The 19,788-nt window shown below is 41.1% G+C and overlaps 2 protein-coding genes across 4 annotated transcripts in view; one reads left to right on the top strand and one right to left on the bottom strand.

Annotated features, from left to right (window-relative positions):
• The window catches only part of CARF (calcium responsive transcription factor), a 40,981-nt gene extending 40,761 nt beyond the window's left edge, over positions 1–220 (bottom strand). For both annotated transcript variants that reach the window (XM_049803560.1, XM_049803568.1), the window contains exon 1: positions 143–220. The gene's annotated coding sequence lies outside the window, so the exon portion shown is untranslated. The remainder of the gene's footprint in view (positions 1–142) is intronic.
• A 225-nt stretch (positions 221–445) lies between these two features.
• Positions 446–10,376, top strand: WDR12 (WD repeat domain 12). 2 transcript variants are annotated; one of them, XM_049808855.1, is made up of 13 exons: positions 446–563; positions 659–753; positions 2,046–2,137; positions 2,805–2,911; positions 3,791–3,906; positions 4,292–4,446; positions 5,231–5,276; positions 6,089–6,174; positions 6,373–6,513; positions 6,619–6,724; positions 7,569–7,701; positions 8,536–8,608; positions 9,911–10,376. In XM_049808855.1, exons 1-13 carry the CDS (start codon positions 523–525, stop codon positions 9,986–9,988), a joined length of 1,269 nt encoding a protein of 422 aa, XP_049664812.1. In that variant the 5' UTR covers positions 446–522; the 3' UTR covers positions 9,989–10,376. The 2 variants fall into 2 exon arrangements, with proteins under 2 accessions (XP_049664812.1, XP_049664803.1); XM_049808846.1 differs by having other exon boundaries at positions 2,043–2,137.
• The last annotated feature ends 9,412 nt before the right edge of the window (positions 10,377–19,788 follow it).

Here is a 19,788-nt window from a genome sequence, read left to right as displayed (position 1 = left end):
CACCACAGCGCCGGGGCGGGACACACAAGCGCGGGCCCCGCCCGCCGCCCCGAGGGAAGAGCGCGGCCCGGCCCACGGCGGCGCGGCCGCCGCGGCTCCCGCGGGGGGCGGCGGAGGATGGTCCCGAAGGAGTCTACTCAACCTCGCCTCCGCTCCCGCAGGCGCCGCCATGCAGACCGCCCCTCGGCGCACGCGCGCCGCCGCGCCCGCCCTCCGGCGGGGCAAGGAGGGAGGGAAGGAGGGAGGGGGCGCGCGCGGAGGGCGCCGGGAAGGTGGCGGCGCGGAGCCCCTCGGGAGCCGCCGCTCGCGGGCCGGGGCGCGCGCGGCATGCCGGGCGTTGTGGTCTCCGCGGCGACCGGCCGCCAGGCGCAGGGGGCTCGGCGGCGGGAGCGGGCGGCGTGGGCCAGGCCGGGCCGGGGAAAGGGGGCTGCGGCGGGGGCCGGGTCGACAGGCGGGCGGGCGGGGAGGCGGTGCCCCGGGGGCGGGCGCGGCTAATCGCGGCACGTGGTCAGCGGCGGCAGCATGGCGCAGCTCACGGCGCGGTTCCGCACCGACAACCGCAGGTGAGGGTGCGCCCGCCCGGGGCGGGTGGTGGGCTTGATTGGGGCGGGGGGTGGGGGCGCAACGCAGAGGCGGTAACGGCGCCGTGTGCTCGCAGGTACGCCGTGGAGGATGTGCCCTTCTCGGTGCCCGCGGCCTCCGAGACCACCGACCTCAGCCACCTCATCAACAAGCTGCTGGCGGCCGGCCACGGTAGGTGCCGGGGCGGGGGCGGGCGGCCGCTGGTCCCGAGCGGGAGCTCGGCGCAGCCCCGGGCGGGCGCCGGCCTCGCGGGCTCGCCTTTCCCTCAGAGGCGCTCTGCCCGGGGGCGACGAGCTCCCTCCGCTCCATCCCCGAGTTCCCGAGCGCAGGCCCCGGCGAAGAGCGGAGGCTGGGGCTCCGCCGCAAGCCGCCCCGCTGCCGTGCGCGCCGGGGCCGTCCTTCGGGGGAAGCGGGCCCCTCGCAGCGCGCGGTGCCGCAAGCGGGAGGGCTGGGGGCCGGCCCGGCCGAAGAAACGCGCCGTCGGAGTCAGCAGCAGGCCCCTCTGCTTTGGTCTGGCTTCAGCCTGAGCCGGTCCTGCCCCTCTGCTTTGGTCTGGCTCCCTCTTCGGACCTGATCTGAAACGCGGCGGGCATCGGTGCTGGGGAGCAGTCCCGGGAGAAACGCTCCGAAGGCTGGATTAGCCTGTGCCCTGCGCCACGGACCCAGCCGCCCCAGCAGGCGGGAATGGAAGTGTTCCCCAAAACCTGCCAGAAGAACTAATGCAACCAAAGGTTTGGGGTTTATGAAAGCCTTGGAGAAGAGCTCGACCGTTCTGTCGGTGCTGGCCAAAACGGGCCCGACTGACTTGAAAGATTTTCAGGGCAAAGACACACCTGTGCAACGTTGTTGAAAAATCCCCTTTTCTGTGAGAAACTAGACTAATTCGATCTTAACCTGCTGAGACTTCTGCAAGTTGCTTTTAACCCGTGAAATTGCAAACAAACTTGACTAGAAAACCAGCGCACAATGCAACACTCGTGTCAAAACGCAGGGCCTTTGTCAACTATGCCATTACAGAGGGAGAAATAGGAACTAAAAAGTCTTAGGATTTTCCTGTTGCTGCCTCAAATACAGGGCTGTAGCTAGTGATGATAAAGATGTGGGCTAGCAGTGGCAAGCTCCATGCAGAACAGTGATGAAGCACCACTGGGGTTCGATTAGATGTAGCTACAAAGAAAAGGGTTTAGAAAATAACGTGTTAACAATAAGAGGCAAACTTAACTCTTTGAACCCCAACAGCAAATTTTCCTTTCTCTTAAACTCGCATAATCCTGTGGAATTCACGGGCTCCCCACTTACAACTGGGAGAAGAAACCAACTGTTTTGTTGGGAGTTTTTGTTGTTTGGTTTTTTTGAACCTCTTGTTGGCTTCATTCTCCTGAACCACAGAATGATGCTGTTCTTGATGGTATCAAATAAATAGTGACACCTGAACATGGATTCTTCCCAATTTGTTTCAGCAGATCACAAGTATGTGGAATTTGACTTCCTTATCAATGGTCAGTTCTTGCGTATGCCACTGGTCACGCACATGGAAATGGAAAATATCTCCACAGTAAGTCATACTCAATTTCTCCCCATCTTGGACAGTACAACAGACTTAGCCAGTTTACTTCAATCTGATTTAGGTATTACACTGTCATCCTGACTAGGTAGATTTCCTTGCTCAGTTTTATTTCTTTTCTGACTTTCCCAGGAGGATTCCCTGTATTTTTTTAAATCCATTCTGAACTGTGAAGTGATTAGAGAGCATGGGACTGAGCAGTGCAAGGAACATCGTTATTCCATCTCTTGTCTGTGTAGAGATCAGAGAGGAAATTCTTGTCTTATTCAGTTAATCATTAATATATTTTTGTCTCCTACTCTATTAGTTACATTGGGGGATAATGGAGGAGGTTAGTATTACCTCTAGAAAATGCTGTGAAATATTTTAGACACCAGTGTTGTATGGGTAAATACAGAAGAACCTGAGAAGAGTGGAATTGCTTGCTTTTGCTTCCAGCTTGCTATTAATAGTAATTTGATAAAAATATGGAAAGCAGTGTAATTCAGACACTTTTTTCTAAAGACTTTAATTTCATTCATGTGGCAAAGGACTCGGGTACCAAGATCTTTGCCCAATAAACTTGTATATTTGCACCCCACTACAGTTAAATACTACTGTTATTGATTTAAAAAATTTTAAAAATCACACTAAATAAGTATTTTGTCTGTGAGCTCAGGAAGAAGTGGTGGAAATAGAGTATGTGGAGAAATATATGGCCCCTCAGCCAGAGGAATGCATCTTCCATGATGACTGGATCAGTTCTGTTCAAGCCACTGAAGAATGGTACCGCACTAAGCTGATTCTCGGTTTTCTCTTGGTTATTCCTGTTGTGTGCAGAGGACTCCATGGTGTCAGATGGAGTGGTATTCTGTCTCTTTAATAATCTGTTGGGTTCCCCCCCCCCCCCCCCCGCCCTTGCTCTGGTTTTGGTGGTAGTTTGTTTGATTTTTTTAAGCTGCCAAATCAGTGAGCTACTTGCTTTTCTAAGCAGTTCAGTTTTAACACTTCTATGCTGACAGTGACTTTAACACAAGTAGAAAACAGCTAGAGTTACTGAGCATGAGATACTGTTAATAGAAATGGATAATACAAATGCTGTTTACTATCCTTTCTCTTAAAGGACAGCAAGATTTCCTTATCTCTCTTTAGCTTAAACCCTTGACTTCAAACGTGGCATTCATTAGCAACAAATATAATAGTGTACCTTTATGCAGAGCTTTTCTTTAAAAAAAAACCCAGCCAACCATAATTGTCCTTTTTTGCTGTGTTTTTACATACACTTTCCAATCAACTAGGCAATGTTCCTATATTAAGTGCTCTAGTAACGTACCACGAACAACAAATTATTTTTTCTTTTAAATGACATAAGCAATCTTAAGTCTCACATACCAGAATATGCAGTACTCCCATTGCTTGTCTTTTTGGCCTATACTAGCATTGCAGTTGTAGGTTTTAATGGAACTTTGTAACAAAAAGATTTTTTGACTTTTGCAACCTTTTTTTTTTTTTTTTTTTAAACCACATGAAGGAGCTATATTTTGAATATGTTTCAGCTAACCAGTTACTATGCTAATATTCTTCCAAGTTTCTGGCTGAGGCTTTTTTTCATAAAAACATTGTTGGTTTTAAAGACAGTAATGTTTCAAATTCTATACCCTCTAGGATATTAACTGGCTGCTATGATCAGACTGCTCGAATCTGGTCTTTGGAGGGGAAATCCATCATGACAATAGCTGGGCATACAGAAGTAGTGAAGGATGTGGCATGGGTGAAGCAAGGTCAGTATATATATTAGGGCAGTAGTAACAGTTTGATGTATTGGGGGAAAAATGGCAGTACTCCTCTATCTATTATTTAAACACTACAGTTATTTCAATGTCTTGTCAGTGGTGTTAGAAATGAAGTCATAGGTGTGAGTAAAATAGTCCTTTAACAATAATGAGTATAGTTAAAACATGTATGTTTTCTATCCACCTTGCAGGCTTCGTTAGCAAATATTGATATGTATACTTATATTAATTGTACTTGCAGGGTAACATGATTTAAACTGAGATACATACAAGTTTCTATCTATCTGCTATTTCTTCTTTGACTAAATAAGTATATGTAAAGACTTTGGAAAGCTGCGTTTGGTGCGAGCATGACTTTTTTTTTCTTCCTCAGATAGTTTATCGTGCCTGTTACTCAGTGCTTCTATGGACCAAACTGTCCTGCTATGGGAGTGGAATGTGGAGAAGAACAAAGTGAAAGCCCTTCACTGTTGCAGGGGTCACGCTGGCAGTGTAGACTCCATAGCTGTTGATTGCACGAGAACTAAAGTGAGTGACTCCTGGAAAGAAATCTTTGTCTTTTGCGATGTTAGCAGCCTTTATCTCAAAAATCATCTTTTTGCCCCTGCATAGGTACTAGTCACCGTGCTATTATGACTGACACACTGATAAGTTTCCAGTCTTGTTATAAATGGTGGTTATTGAGGTATTAGGAGTGCTATACCAACGCTAGGCTATCTTTTCAAAGTGATGCACTTAACCTCTAGTATGACAAAAAGCTGAAGGTGACTTTAGATAGCACAAGCCATTATACTGCTGCTTTTGACTTCTGTGAGTGAAGTTGAATGTTTAAGTAAATGTTACCTTTAATGCATATGAATTTTGTGTTATAATGAACTATTTTCAAATTTGACCTAAATTTTCACAGTATTTTTGGTGTGAAAAAAGCTTCCAGAGTGATACTGAGAAAACGCAGGCGGTAGATGTTCCTTCCCTTTATCCAGGAATTCAACAGTTAAGAGCATTCACACCAAAGGTGGAGTCATTGCTCCCAGCTTGACTCAATATCAGACATGTTAAAATAAAACCTTTTGGTGCTGAAGGAAATAAAGAGATATTTTGTAGGTATCTTTCCTGCAAAGGAAGGAAAAAGAATAATTTGATCTATACCAAACTTTTTTCCTTTCTTTTTTTTTTTTTTTTTTTGAGCAGCCCAGCACATTTCTTCATGTGTTATAACCAGTTGGTTGATTTGTCAAGCAGTTAATGTATTTAGTATGGCTTACAAGGTCTGCCTGGATGAACTTTTAACAAAATGTTTCTGTTCATACAGTTCTGCAGTGGATCCTGGGATAAGATGTTAAAGATCTGGTCTGCAGGTAGGATAAGCCTAAGTTAGGATTCTTGGCTTTCTTAAAAAAAAAAAACCCTGTGCTTAGAATAACCTGAAAGATGGGTATCTGAATACTTCTTTCTTTAAGAAAATTTGAGTCTGTAATATTAAAAGCAAGCTAGAATTTTTTTTTTGTAAGCTTTGTAAGGCTATACATTACTATATTAAGTTACTGTTTTGGTTGGTAACACAATTTCAGATAACCGTTATCGACTGCGTGCTGATGTTTATTTTACTCAGAAAACAGTACTTCATCTCTTTCATTTACTTTTTAATGGATTTATATAAATGTGCAGGTTTGAGTATAGACTTCTTACAAATCAAAAGTTTGTGGGTTATTTTCCTGTTCTATTATTGACACCATAATATGGAGGATAATAAGATGACCAGGTCTTTTCTAGAAATGTAGACTAATCCCATTTGATCTGAATGCTTTCTTTCACTGTTCCAAGTCACATTCTTTCAGTTTGGGAGTATATATGTAGGTATTGTATCTAAAAGAAAGATTGTGTTTATCACACACTTGGATTACTGTTGAAATTTTCCATGAGTAAAGATGGTCTTAAAAACCATACTGGGACTTCATTTTAAAACTGCATGACCTGGAGAATATCACTTAATTTGTATTCATTTTCCTCTTGCTCAAAATGGAGATAATACTGATCTTATCAGAGGTGTAAGGTTAAAATACTCATGCATCATAGACAGATTAGGTACTGTAAATACTGGGTTTTGCTTCATTCTGTGGAAATGCAATTCAAAAACCTCTAGATCAAGTCTGACTGTCTGCTGTCACAGTACCTACAGATGAAGAGGATGAAATGGAAGAAGCAGCTAACAGACCACGGAAGAAACAGAAAACTGAACAGTTGGGACTAACAAGGGTAAGATGAGCTCCAGGGCTTGTCCAGGATTTTATTTTAGAAATGTGGCCACACAAAATAATTTCTCTTTGTTAAAAGCAACTATATGAAAACTTATGGTGATGGGTCTCAGGCTGATCAGACATGTATTTTTGTTTGTTGAAAGAACAGATTTTTTGACATTATTCAGTCTAATCTCCTCTCACCTTTAAATTCTAGACTCCTCTGGCAACCCTCTCTGGCCACACAGAAGCTGTGTCCTCTGTGCTGTGGTCGGACACTGAAGAAATTTGCAGTGCCTCATGGGACCACACCATTAAACTCTGGGATGCTGAGACTGGAGATCTCAAATCAACTTTGGTGAGATCATTATACTTTGTAGGTTCAGCTGAAGTCCAGCTCAATGAAAAAAGTTGTGCAAAATAGTAGCTCCTCTCTTAAAGTTACTATTTTCTTTTCTGACAGACAGGAAACAAAGTGTTTAATTCTGTCTCTTACTCACCACTGTGTCGACGCCTCGCATCCGGGAGCACTGACAGACATATTAGACTATGGGATCCTCGCAGCAAAGGTGAGCTAAAACATGCATGTTCTCAAAAGAGTTTTTTCAAAATCGGAACTTCTCCCTGTTGGGAGATGTCTCGCAAACTGTTTTCTGGTCCCTCTGCTTGAAACAAGCCATTTAGGGGCTTTTATTAAATAAAACGATTACATCTCCTTTCTGTAATCTGGTGCAAGACTTTTTTTGATTTCTCACCTCATAATTTGAAAACTAACTCCACTTAGGTTTTCGATGTTTTGGGTTTGGGTGTGGGGGTTTTTTTGGTTTGTTTTTTGTTTTGTTTTTTTTTTTTTCAAACTTTCTAATGACTGTTCAACGGTGCAGTCACAGGCCTGAACTTTTTTTTTGTTTTTGCAAGGTTCACACCTAAGTTGGCTGGACTATCATTAAAGTGAAATGTCATCACTTTGTTAGGATATAGGGGTGCCATGTCTGACAGGACTGCGGATAATTTATGACTGAGCCAACCAGACTTATTTCATAGGCATGTTTACTTGTTTAGTTTCTATAAATCTAATCCAGAATTTAACAGTATTTTTTTCCTATTTGTTAATAATAGAAGCGGTTTTTTGTTTGCTTTTTTCAAAAGTCTTGGAAAAGAGAGTTTAGTGACAAGAAAATACATTCCGAGTTTTGTTTGGGGTCCTTCCCCTCAAACTTGTGTGGCCTCTATATTTGTTTGCTTTCTTTAAAGTTCACTTTGATTTTTGATGTTAGAATTACTGGTGGAAAAAACCCTTACCTTGAATGCAAATAAGACTGCTTTTCTCACTGAGTTTTCTATGGATCTTAAAAGTGCTGGTTTCAGTTGGCATCTACTGATGTCTTTTTTCCCCCCTCTTTTTCTGTTCAGATGGCTCCTTGGTTCTCCTGTCTCTGACATCTCACACAGGCTGGGTGACATCTGTGAAGTGGTCACCTACCCATGAACATCAGCTGATCTCTGGTTCTCTGGACAACATTGTGAAGCTCTGGGATACAAGGAGGTAAAATAAACACGCATTCTTTGCTGTTCAAAGGCATGTAACCTTACAGGGTCAGTTAACCTAATGACTGCAAAAGCAGTCCAAGACATTCATTGAAAAAATCCTGTGGAATTTGTGAAAATCCTCTAGGTTTTAGGAGTCAAGCATTTAACAAAAGGGAGAAAAATACTGGTAGTCTACCAGAGGACCTGTGGCTTAACATCTGAGCGAGCTGTATTATGGTCCAACACAGGACTTACCTGGCATTAACAGCAACTTTGACGTGGAGAAGGCAGCAACCATAACATTTCTACTGGGATTAGGAACAGCAGAAGGTCTGCTAACCTTTCCTCTATTTTACAGAACAAGATACCTTATTTTACTAAGGAATGAGCCTAACTGTGAAGTTTCACTTGATACTCTTTTCAGACCTTCCATTACAAGTTTCCAACCAATTAAATGGTTTGCACTCAGAAGGCATAAATGGCTTTTCTGGAAAACACACACAGTTGAGCAGCATCCACACATGGAATAAGGAAGCTATATAATAAAATATTCCTTACAAGCAGAGTGATTAAATTTCAGAGTCAACGTAGTTTGCAAGCAGGTGAAGAATGTTGCTACTTTTCTCTTTGCAGATGTAGGAGAGGTTAACACTGAGGTCATCAGCTCTGGAGAAAGCAGAGAGAACATCACAGATGGTAGAGAGTACAGATAACTCTCTGAAAGTGTTTATAACTGCTAGACCACATCTGTTTAGCATTGTGATAGTATTTCTTCCAGGGACCAATTTTGTTTTCTGTGATTGCTCATATAACTTCAAACATGTGACTGTAAATACCTGTGTTTTACCAGTTGCAAGGCTCCTCTGTATGACTTGGCTGCTCATGAAGACAAGGTTTTATGTGTGGACTGGACAGAAGCAGGGGTAAGAGTCTGAAGAGCAAGTTAGTTTATACGCATGGTTGTGAGGAAGAGGGCTAAAAGCAGTTATGGACTATTTTTTCTTTTGTGTTTAAAGATAGAAGAGAACAGGAAGCTTTAGTTGTGCTGTGGTTGATACTGGGTTGATAACTGGGTGGTGTTGTCATACACCCTGCACCACTTCCCATGCTGCTGTGCAAAGGAGTAGGATGGGAGTTTGTCATGGTTTAACCCTAGCCAGCAACTAAGCACCACGCAGCTGCTGACTCTCTCCCCACCCCACCCCCCGCCCAGTGGGACAGGGGACAGAATCAGAAGGAAAAAGGTAAAACTCATGGGTTGAAATAAGAACAGTTTCACAGAACAGAAAGTAAGAAACTAATAATGATAACAATAAAATGACAATAATAATAAAAGGATTGGAATATACAAAACAAGTGATGCACAGTGCAATTGCTCACCACTTGCTCACCGATGCCCAGTTAGTTCCCAAGCAGCGATTCTCCTGCAGGCCAACTCTCCTGAGTTTATATACTAGGCATGACATCATATGGTGTGGCATATTCCTTTGGCCAGTTTGGGTCAGCTGCCCTGGCTGTGTCCCCTCCCAGCTTCTTGTGCCCCTCCAACCTTCTTGCTGGCTGGGCATGAGAAGCTGAAAAATCCCTGACTTAGTCTAAACACTACTTGGCAACAACTGAAAACATCAGTGTGTTACCAACATTCTTCTCATCCTAAATCAAAAACATAACACTATACCAGCTACTAGAAAGAAAATTAACTCTATCCCAGCCAAAACCAGGACAGAGTATAAGCTCTGTAGCATTAAGTAGGTGTTACACTGATATTCCAAACAAGGAGAGACATGAGAAATACATGTTCCAAGGTACTGTTTGCTGCCATGGAGATTAAAGCAGCAGCATGAACTGACAGCTGGGGCATGGTAATACAGGTAGAAAACTATATAATCCTCTATAGCAAGCTGTTCTGCTACTGTAGTGGTACACACGTGTAAAATGGAAAGAATTGTTAATGTCAAGATTCTCAGTGTGGCTCCTGTTCTCAGTAAAAGGCAAGAAAAGCTTTAGCAATTTTCCTGCAGGAACTTAGCTTCTAACTTTAGGAGGAAGGTAAGGGACAACATTGTTTCTGCACTTTGATTCTGGGTTTTAGTCATGCATTAACAGTTCATTATTTGTTACTACTTTTTATGTATTCAAAGGGGAGACAAAATTGGAGGCCTCAACTTTTTTGTAGGTTTTGCTTAGTTCTGGTATTAATCAAAGTTTTCTTTTCTTCTCATCAGTTGCTATTGAGTGGAGGTGCAGACAACAAACTGTATTGCTACAGATACCCAGCTACAGCCTCTGATGTTGGAGCATGAAGGTCAACAGCCAGAAGAATTTTTTTTTTTTAAAATATTTTTGCAGCAGTGGCTCTCTGTTAGCATCCCTCCAGAACCAACATCTGAAGAGAGTTTTTTGTTGCTCAGAGAGCTGTTCCTGGGTTTTGTGTTGGTAACCCATACCCATATTTGTCAAAGAAAAATGGCAACAAGCAGTTACAAACGTGATTACTGTGAAACAAAGCAAAGGGTGTTTCCTCCTTTTTGATGGCTTTGAATTAACATCTTTTAAATGACTATTTGTATAGCCCTTTAATAAGGAGTAACTGTTCTTAATACATACAGAAAAATTACTCACTGGACTAAATTATTTTTTGAGTTTCCCTGCTTTCCCTTGAAAAAAAAATAAAGCTTTTATGCTATGGTTCATTGGTTTCGTGCCTCACTGCAGATAAAAATCAGACTTCAGCTCTCCTTTCACTATGCCTCTTGGCAGTTCTTACAATTAAGTCCTTAACTGATGAAGCCAGGCTTCTTTCTAGGATGAAGATGTAGTATGTTTGCAGTGCAAGTGGTATGATATAAAGGAACATGACAGATCTACTGACAGATGAAATACTAAATTTTTTTTGTTGCTCAGAAGTTAGGGCTATAAATTACTTTATATAATGTGCCTGCATTGTGGCACAGTACACGTTATGTTGCAGTACAACTGATGTGATATCTTACTCCTCAGAAGCAGCAGATGTATAGAAACAAGTGGAGGATAACAGAGAAGGCAGAAGAAAAATTAATTTGTTCCTAGAAAGAATGGATACAAAAAGTTGCCATAGCTTTTAGGTTGCTAGAGGATAAGTACTATTCAAACATGCTCATTTTCTCTGCTGGTGGTCTTGCTTCTAATTCAGCATTTAAATGAAAAAGCTATTACTGCAGTTTGTGCTGGTTTAACATCACATACATGGCATCTGACATAGTTCAACAATGTGGAAACCAAACTTGAATATCCCCACTAATATCTTAGCTTTCAATAAATCCAAGACCTGTACAGCACAACCAAGTCAAATGCTTAAGTTACAAGGTTAATAATTTTTCTTTGAAGGGTGAAAATTCTTCATAAAGAGTATCAAGTTCTGAGTAAGCCGTTTAGGAAATACCTAAGCAGCAAAACCATAGAGAAAACAGCAAGCGTAAACGGGAAGGATCTCTGATCCCTTGGCTCTGCAAGTAATGTACTGCAACTAATAAACTAACCTTTATTTACAAATTCTGCTTACAAGGAATTAGTTGTTTTGCCATCTTATTAATACATGTGCGTGTTCTTAGTATGTGCTTCATCCTTTCTAAAGCAATATACACTATTCATACCTTAATATAGCAACTAAGTTTTTTTTTCCTTATTTAAACTTTCTTCCTTTAAAACATTGCCTTCTATTTACTCCACAAACTGGAACTTACAAATCGGGCGTGAATAAGTATTTTATTTTGTAAACCTACTGAAAATACAAAGCATTTTTTGAGCAGGAATTTAGTATGTGCTGGAACATGCAGCATTCCTTCCTCACCACTATTACGGATCTGTTTAATTTCACATGCACATTTGTGGATATGCCAGTCTACTCTAGCAATCATTGGCCTAATAGTCATAAAAGTTTAAAAAAAATCTCTAATAAATTTTTAGTATGAAAACAGAAGAGAGTAATATCCCCTTTAGGTAATCCTTAATCGAGTATATCTGACTTTCGAAGGTCTTAACCAAATAAAGTTGGGAGAGTTTTTTAGTGGAAAGCAAGACAGTGAAGTAAGTTTGGAAACTAGTTTGCTTCACTTTGCTTCAAGGCTCCCAGTGACAATTTAATCTAAAAGTCTTGAGCTATTCTGTGCATTATACGAAACACCTATTTTATTACTCTTTTCAATTTTTCCTTCAGATAAGTTATGCTTGAGCACAGCTTTTAGAATTACTGTAGTATTTCACAGTCAGATAGCTGTGCAGCACCTCCAGCCAATTAAGCAGTTGATAAAATAAGTGGGTTCTCTTATATGCATATGTCTAAAGACTCATGAATGCAAGATAAGTAACCTTAATATGGTTTTCTTGCCTTCCCAGAAAGATTTAAAAAATGCTTTTTAAAAAGGTCACATCACTTGGACTGTCAGCTTAGCTTAGAAAAATTGTTATATTATTTAGACTTAAGAAATCCCAGCTGGCATTGTTTCAGTTTCAAACACTGAATCCATTAGATCTACACTTGTTACCTGTAGCAAATACACAGAGTGTAAGTAGAAAGGTAGGTTTTGGTAGACCACAGTTCAGAAGCAGGAGGGTTTTTACACCTTCCTCTCACTTTGGGTTCTTTTATTTGGAAACGTACTGTGTCAGATGCAGAAAGAAGCAACTAAGTAAACCATATTTAACATTATGAAGTGATACCAGCATAAGTACAACATTTTTGGAATGCATCTGCATTACCACTGTCTATAAATTATCCTAGAACCTACAAAAATACTTTTTAGATTTGGCTGACAGTTCGTTGGATAATCTGTAATCTTAATTAAAACATTTTAATAAGAATATTTGTTTTCCTCCAAACATACAGTTCTTTCATTTAAAATCATGATTGAAATTAGAATGGCCAGCATGAGCTGATTTTAAAATTGCAAGAGAACCGAGTCAAAAACAAACTTAGTCTTCCAGAATCAAAGTGCTGATGGTGATTCTAGTCACAAAAACATTTCCTCCCCCCTAAAAAAATTTCCGCATATTTGTAGTGCCCTGGTAGCATAATATAGAACAGCAAAAGCCTTTTATGTACTAACAGCTAGTTTTCCTTAAACATCAAAGTGATACTACAAGTAAGGGGAATAAAGACAACAGTCAACTACTGCAAGCTTTACTGATTTTTTTTTTTGTGTCAGTGGGGATGGGGGGGGGGGTGGCTTTGGTTTTGAGGCTGTGCAATAAATTGTTCTAGTTCATCTTTTCATTCTGCACTGACACCTGGCATAAACTGTTAACTTTACTAGTGCACATACGCTGCCTCTAAATACAGTTCAAACAACATCAGCATTAAGACACACGTTAAAAGCGTTAAAGACAACGGTTCACCTGCTTGGTCCTTGGTTTAGCGTCACACTTGCATTTTCTGTTTGCGTGTTTGCTTTTTCCCAGCTGGTTCTTTCAGCTTTTTTCTTGCTTTGAGGCCTTCAACTTTTCTTCCGGATCATCGCCATCGCTTTCCTACAGCCAGCCCTGGCAGAGCGCTGGTTTTTCTCTCTTGTCATTTTGTTTAGTTTTTTAATCTTTAATTTCTCAGCCTTCTCTCAGTTAGGAGACCGAATTGAAAAAACAAGGGCAGGGGGAAGGAAACCGCAAATGTTCCAGTGAAAGCGACACACAACCTAAATCAGCCCGTGTGGGTAACGCCATTCACCATCCTACCAGTAACCCAGAAGATCAGCACCTTTCCCATAAAGCTTGCAGACCCCTCCAGGGAAGGGCATGTCAGCTCACCCACAGCACTATGGACGGCAGCCTCGACCCACGCGTCAGTCACAGCTTTGAGACCCCCAAACTCGCCTCGGATACCTGCTCCCCAGTCAAATGCTTTGCTGCTGGACCCTCTTCGGGTGTGAGCTGCCGAGGAGTGCACCGTACACTCCGGAGGCACAGGCGAGAGGGGAGGACAGGCTGACAGGAGACTGGGGTTTTCTTAGGCTGCATTTTTTTTTACGAGTTTGGGGCGAGGATGCAGATCTCCAGCCAGCACTGCTCTGCCTGTTCCTTTCAACATACAGCCCATAGCCTGGTGGTGAGGTTTTTCCTTAATGAAAATAAGGAAATAATGAAAACAAACTTGACTTTTAAATGAGTTTTGTATGGGCTGATAGATTTCCAGTATGAACTCAACATGCTTCCCTAGATTTCAGCACACGTACATTAGGAAATAGATCTAACTACATGTGCTTAAAGTGACTTTTACAATTGAAACAAAAATATTTCACAGAGCTTGGAAGGAACAACTTATATACAAAAAGGAATACACTTGTATTGAAAACTCTTGAGGTTTTCTCTGCCATATTCTGTGACATTTCTGCAACAGAAAGTGCTAGATAGGCATACGCCGAGATTCCCCAAAAGAAAAATACACGTTTTTCTTACACTGTTAAGTTGATCTCAGTCTTGCTAATTATCAACTTGTTACTTAAACATGGATATAAGTTTAAGAATTACAGAATTTTTAATGCTTTTCTCATCACTGAATAAATGGAGGCTACAAAGTTATTTCCAAGATTGTGTGATTCTAAACACATTTCTTAAAAAAAAAAAAAAAAAAAAAAAAAAAAGGCAGTTGATCAGATTTGGGCAGGTCTGTCTGATGACCTCACTGAAATTTCAGTATTTGCTCTTTTCCCCTGCTGTGGGAGAGGTGAAAAGTTTTGTCAGATTAAATACTTAATGTGAACTAGGTCGACACACTTGACTTGGATTTCTACTCTCTGTAAGAATGGGGCTGCCAAGCTGGCCCTCGACATGCCCCAGTCCAGGGTTGAACACAGTTATAGAACAGCACCCTGCTTCATTTAAAGTTATTATTTGTATATTGCATCTTTTTGTTTTCTTGTTTGTTTTTGGTTTGTTTGTTTGTTTTTTTTTTTTAAAAAAAAAGGCATTCACATTTAAAAAAAGGTATTCACATTTGGTAGGATTAGTTATTGTTTACCTGTAAGTTTTACTGAACACGCTTTGAGAATGCATGATTGTGGCAGGTCGTCCTGTCATGCTATCCTCGTCGCACCTCTGTATGATAGTTAAATGGCTGAGGAAGACAGCTTTTCAGAGATCAAGGCTGAAGAACCTGTTCTGACAGGCAGAACTATAACCTACCCTTGATTTCTCACCCAACATCCAAGCAAACGGAATGGCTATTCTGCTGGTTTAGCACCGATGCCAGCGTAAGCTTCCACTTTCCCTGCAGTTGACTCCTGCTTGGCCAACTCAGGTGAGAGAAGCACACAGATACAATGAGCTGCCCAGACTACTTAGTTGGATAGCAACAAGTTATAGTAGCTTATGTAGCAATTCCTACGCCAAAAAAGCTCAACTGAGTTAGAATCACCAATTTTGTTTGATGTAAGCACATTGGCAGAGATCTCAAATTAGGGGCAAATCTTGGGTTAAAATTGTCATGAAAACCAATTTGTATTGTCCTGTAAATTGCATGAAATGAATGGCTCTTCAGCTGCCAGTCAGAAGCTGGCTGAGTCTGGTCTAGGAAAGACAGCTGCTCAGTCTGGATGAGTCTACCAAGCCATCCAAATCAAGACATGTACTGTATGGAATGCTGAAAATGCAACTCAAACCAAAAAAGTGTAAATTTCTGTATCAGTTACGTATTCATATTCAAAACTTCAAAATCTCAGGTTTCCATATCTTTGCAGTTTATTCCATTGGGCAACTAGTAGCCTGTGACCAACAGGGGATCTTAGTATCAGTTTAAAAGTCTGTAAAGCTAAACAAACATCAAAATAAATGCTCTGTGATTGCTACTGAGACTTTCAGCTTATAATTCTAGCAAACAAATTTCTTTAAATGTTTGAAACCATCTCTGAATGCAAACCAGAATTCACGAAAAAGCTGTATGGAGAAATAGGATATGCCAATTATAGCAAAATATCCCAATAATCTAGGCTGCTTATCCAAAAGCGTCCCCCTCATCACACTTTCTATTGTCTACGGTCTATAAATTTAGAGTAGGGAAGTTCTGATCTTCAGTCAGACCACAGCTGCCGTAAACTGCACGCGAAAAACAGTTGAGATTACTTGGAAGAGCGTTCAGGAAATGCTCACCGACTTAATTGCTCTCCTTTAACTCCTTCTCTATCCCAGCTGGTGAAAAACATTCCAGTTTGTTAGACACCCATGCACACACAGAGCTATCTCACGGATTTCTGCATACAAGACAGGTCAAAAGACTGGCCAGTGGTGAACAAAATGCAGAAGAAATATTGGAAATTGAAACAAGCTCACCAAAGAATGAAGATGAATATGCGGTAACATCTGATGCAGAGCTGGATGCCAAATCAAGAGATAAACCTAAGGATCGTAAGCAGTGTCAGTATGATTTGTTATATAGGATATAAATACATGAGAATGGCATCATTTTTCCTGCCACTAACAAGTATTAGTTACTTTCAACAGGGCAGTCTCAGTCATTTGTATTGTTTGAGGAGCCCCAAAAATGGTTATCTAGTGTTGGAATTGCATTATTGTTTTCTGAATCTATGCAGCATCAAAGAGGAGGACTTTCTTAAATTATTCTCCACTCTAAAAGGTGTCATGACCATGTCCGTGTGCGCACCCCTGCATACACTAACATCTGGTGGAATAGCTTAGCACTTTTGAGTTTACTGCATTAACCAAAGTGTTACCACAGTCTGCCAGTCAGATGGACAATTCTTTGTCGTATCGGGCTTGTTAGGGGATCGGGAGGATGACAACAACAAATAAGCCACACTCTCCTTTTTTAAAATATTTGCAGCATTGAAGGCTACTAGGTGAGGTAAATCCTGCATTTGATTTCTAAGTGATTCTAAGCCTGAAGGCACATTGCTGATCTAACAGTGGATGCGGGCACCCAGAGGCACCTGCTGAAAACCTGTACTTTGAACCAAAGTCTGGAAGGTGTGGCATGGGTGCGCATGAGCGGGGCGAGTTGTTCATACTACGATGTGGTCTGGATTCACAACAAACATCTATCTTCTGATGTCCCCTGTTAAAGTCAATATAGTAATTTGTTTTCTAATTTAAAAAGCACAAATTTCCATCTCCCTCCCACCCTTTCCCTCCCAGGTTCTGCATCAACTTTAGCCTGAATCTTGGAAGGTTCATACAAATTTGGGAACTTTTTTTGATCTTAAAAAAAAAAAAAAAAGAAAAAAAAGTCAAAATCTGACAGAATTTCACGGAGTTCCATCAGGGACCAGAATCTGTTTATGTGCTTGTTAAGATCACATCTCAATTTCAGATGTGAGCTCTTATCTTTCAGCAGATCTTGGATTGGTAGTTCATTATTTTGGTGGACTTTGTGGATAGGATGACCATTGGAATTTGCTGGCAGCAGGTTTTTAATACTTGGAGCAAGGATCAAGTATAGTTCTTGGCGTTACACAAAAGACATCAACATGCAAGTGGTCCTCTTAATATATCCATAGCATTTAAAAGAATAATGAATTAAATAATAGAAAGGTTTTGCCTTTAGGTTTAAGAGCATACATACAGAGGCCCTCAATGGACAGTCTCTCTTGCTTCTCAGAAAACTGCACTATGGCCTGTAGTTATCTCCTGCAGTTAAACTACTGAACAAAATGTTTCCTAGATCTGAACAGCACAGATTTAAGCAGATTCTGGTTTCAGTTACAGTGCTGTAACTCCAGAGCATGTCAGTTAAGACAGCGAAGCCTATCGAAATCAATGGACTTAATATAGATTTGCAGAGAAGCTTACATGCAACCTATCTGAATGCAATTTACAATAATCAGCTCTTTTATCTTGATGTAGCTGGAAATTGAGTCAGAACCAATTTAAAAAAAAAAAAAAATCAAATATTGCATGTCAGCGAAGCCTCTTCTGGAAGGAAATAAGATTTGTCTTCATAGTAACTAAGCTTTGGAGCAGAATGGTGAGGGGGAAGAGATGATGGGTTTTCTCCCCTTCTAATCCAATCTATTTAAACAGAAGAATCAAAACAACAGATGTTTAGTATGAAAAATGTTGCCAGAGACACTGGTGCCACAGAATCCAGCATGAACTCACCAAAGATGAGCAGATGAAGAGGCTACAGTTTCCCTGTTTCAGTTTTAACAGCCTCTAGTTGGCTGCAATTTAAACCTATAAATCTGGAGTGTCATGTTAAAAAGAAGCCATCATTTTTGCAAGGAGAGCAGTTTACAACCCGTGCACCGTCCCACCATGCACCGTTCTGAATCTCTGCAGTATCTATAGTATTGCTTGCTAGATGTAAACACAGGATTATGAGCTACAAAATTTTATCTGACCAGATCATTCTCAAGAATATTAAACTATGTACCAGAGAAGTCTGTTTTAATGAAAGAAATCCTTATTTCTAATCTTTCCTCAGCTTGCTGTTGTATAGTGCAGTGACTGAAAAATATTTTCATTTTTGGGATGTCTGAATTGTATCTCTTGCATCTTGGCAGACACATTTGAAGCTAATAATTTTGCTTAGTTTGCTCAAGTATTGCTTTCACTGTTTCCTACTGGCCTTCTCTAATTACTTTTTAGAATTTATGACACAGCAGTTTGCAGGGCTGCTACTGTAAAAAGTTAGAAACATAAGCTTTTTTTATTTCCCTCTGCTGCAGCATATTCTTGCCATTTACCCTTCTTATTTTGCCACCCACTCCATGTTTTGCGAGCGAAGTATCTGTTGTTTTATTCCTCACAGGAGTATCGGGATCAAGGAGGTAAAAGTCTCCCTCCTTTTAAATGTTATCAGGTTTTGACCTTCAGGCTAACACGTCCCCATACAGCAGACACTCCAGGTGCCTGAAGCATTGCCACCGTATTTCTCTTCCCACGTGCATCACTGACTACATTATGACACCAGGGCCACCACGGCAGGCAGTATTTGCTTTTGACACCCCTTTTGGTCATTTACGTTTATTCTGCAAACGCCTCAGCTGCTGGTCTTCCCCCCACCTTCAGAACTACCAAGCACGTGAAGAGCAAGGGGTAAGTGGAAAGGAAGCTGATGCTCAGGCAGCAGCCCTGGTTGCTAGCATCTCTCCTACACCGGCAGCAGGGCTCTCTGAAGAACCATCACCCACGGTCTACAAGCACAGTCAGCTGCCTGCACCCCTGCAGCTTAAGTCACCACCCATTGTCCAGAAGCTAATCCTCCCCCTGTGCCTGTGGTCCTAATTACTTTCGACGAAAGGCCCCAACAGCTTGAAACGCCCCTCTTTTCTGTGCGTGTGACTTTTGTCTTAATTACATTTCATAAATTGTCTACGAGTACGCGCTCAGCACTTGCCAGTAGTCAAGCTCGAGTCTTGTTTCAAACAGAAGCGTCACCTGCTTATGTCGAGTTGAAATCTAGTTTAGTCTTTAAATGTGGTTCTGCCTATATCGCACGGCTACCTGGTGAAACACCGTATTGAAACAAGACCTTCTCAACAGAAATACCCCAATGACCTCTAAAAAAGAGTTTTGTTCAGCTTGACTTCCAGTTTCTTTTCTTTTTATTGCTGGGAAGTTTGATTGCTCTGAGATAAAAGAATGCTGTTACATACTAAATTTTATAATTTTAAATTTATATTTTTATTTATATGCTTATATAATTTAATGTTATAGTTTAACTTACTTGGTCCACAAAATAATGAATCGACGTTTCTTTCTGAAGGTTTTTGGTTGTTGTTCCATTCAGGTGGCCTGCACAGATATCTAGTACTGATTAGTGGAATACTGAGGAATACCGATAGGGACTTTATGGTACTGTATGCAGCAAGAAGCTTATTCTAGTTTGAGGCTCTTCTTCCTTTTATCCTTCTTTTTAGCATTCTTATTATTTAAATAAATACTGAATACGTAACACTAGAGATATATAATCTCTCTCTCTCTCTCTTTTTTATATATATATTTATATAGTCTCTAACATTGGGATACATTAAAACATTTACACTCTCCTGAGGCAATCACTGCTTCAGATTGAGCACTGACAGATTAGGTTTGAGATTTCATGAAAAAATACATTCATGCTGCGTTTTCACAAATAGAAGAAAACAAAGCCCTTTGTTAACAGTCAACCTAACTAGAC

Source organism: Accipiter gentilis, chromosome 1 (genome assembly GCF_929443795.1).
Source record: "Accipiter gentilis chromosome 1, bAccGen1.1, whole genome shotgun sequence".
Taxonomy (NCBI): Eukaryota; Metazoa; Chordata; class Aves; order Accipitriformes; family Accipitridae; genus Astur; species Astur gentilis.
Note: the sequence above shows the minus strand (reverse complement) of the source record. Positions and strands in the feature narration are given on the sequence as shown.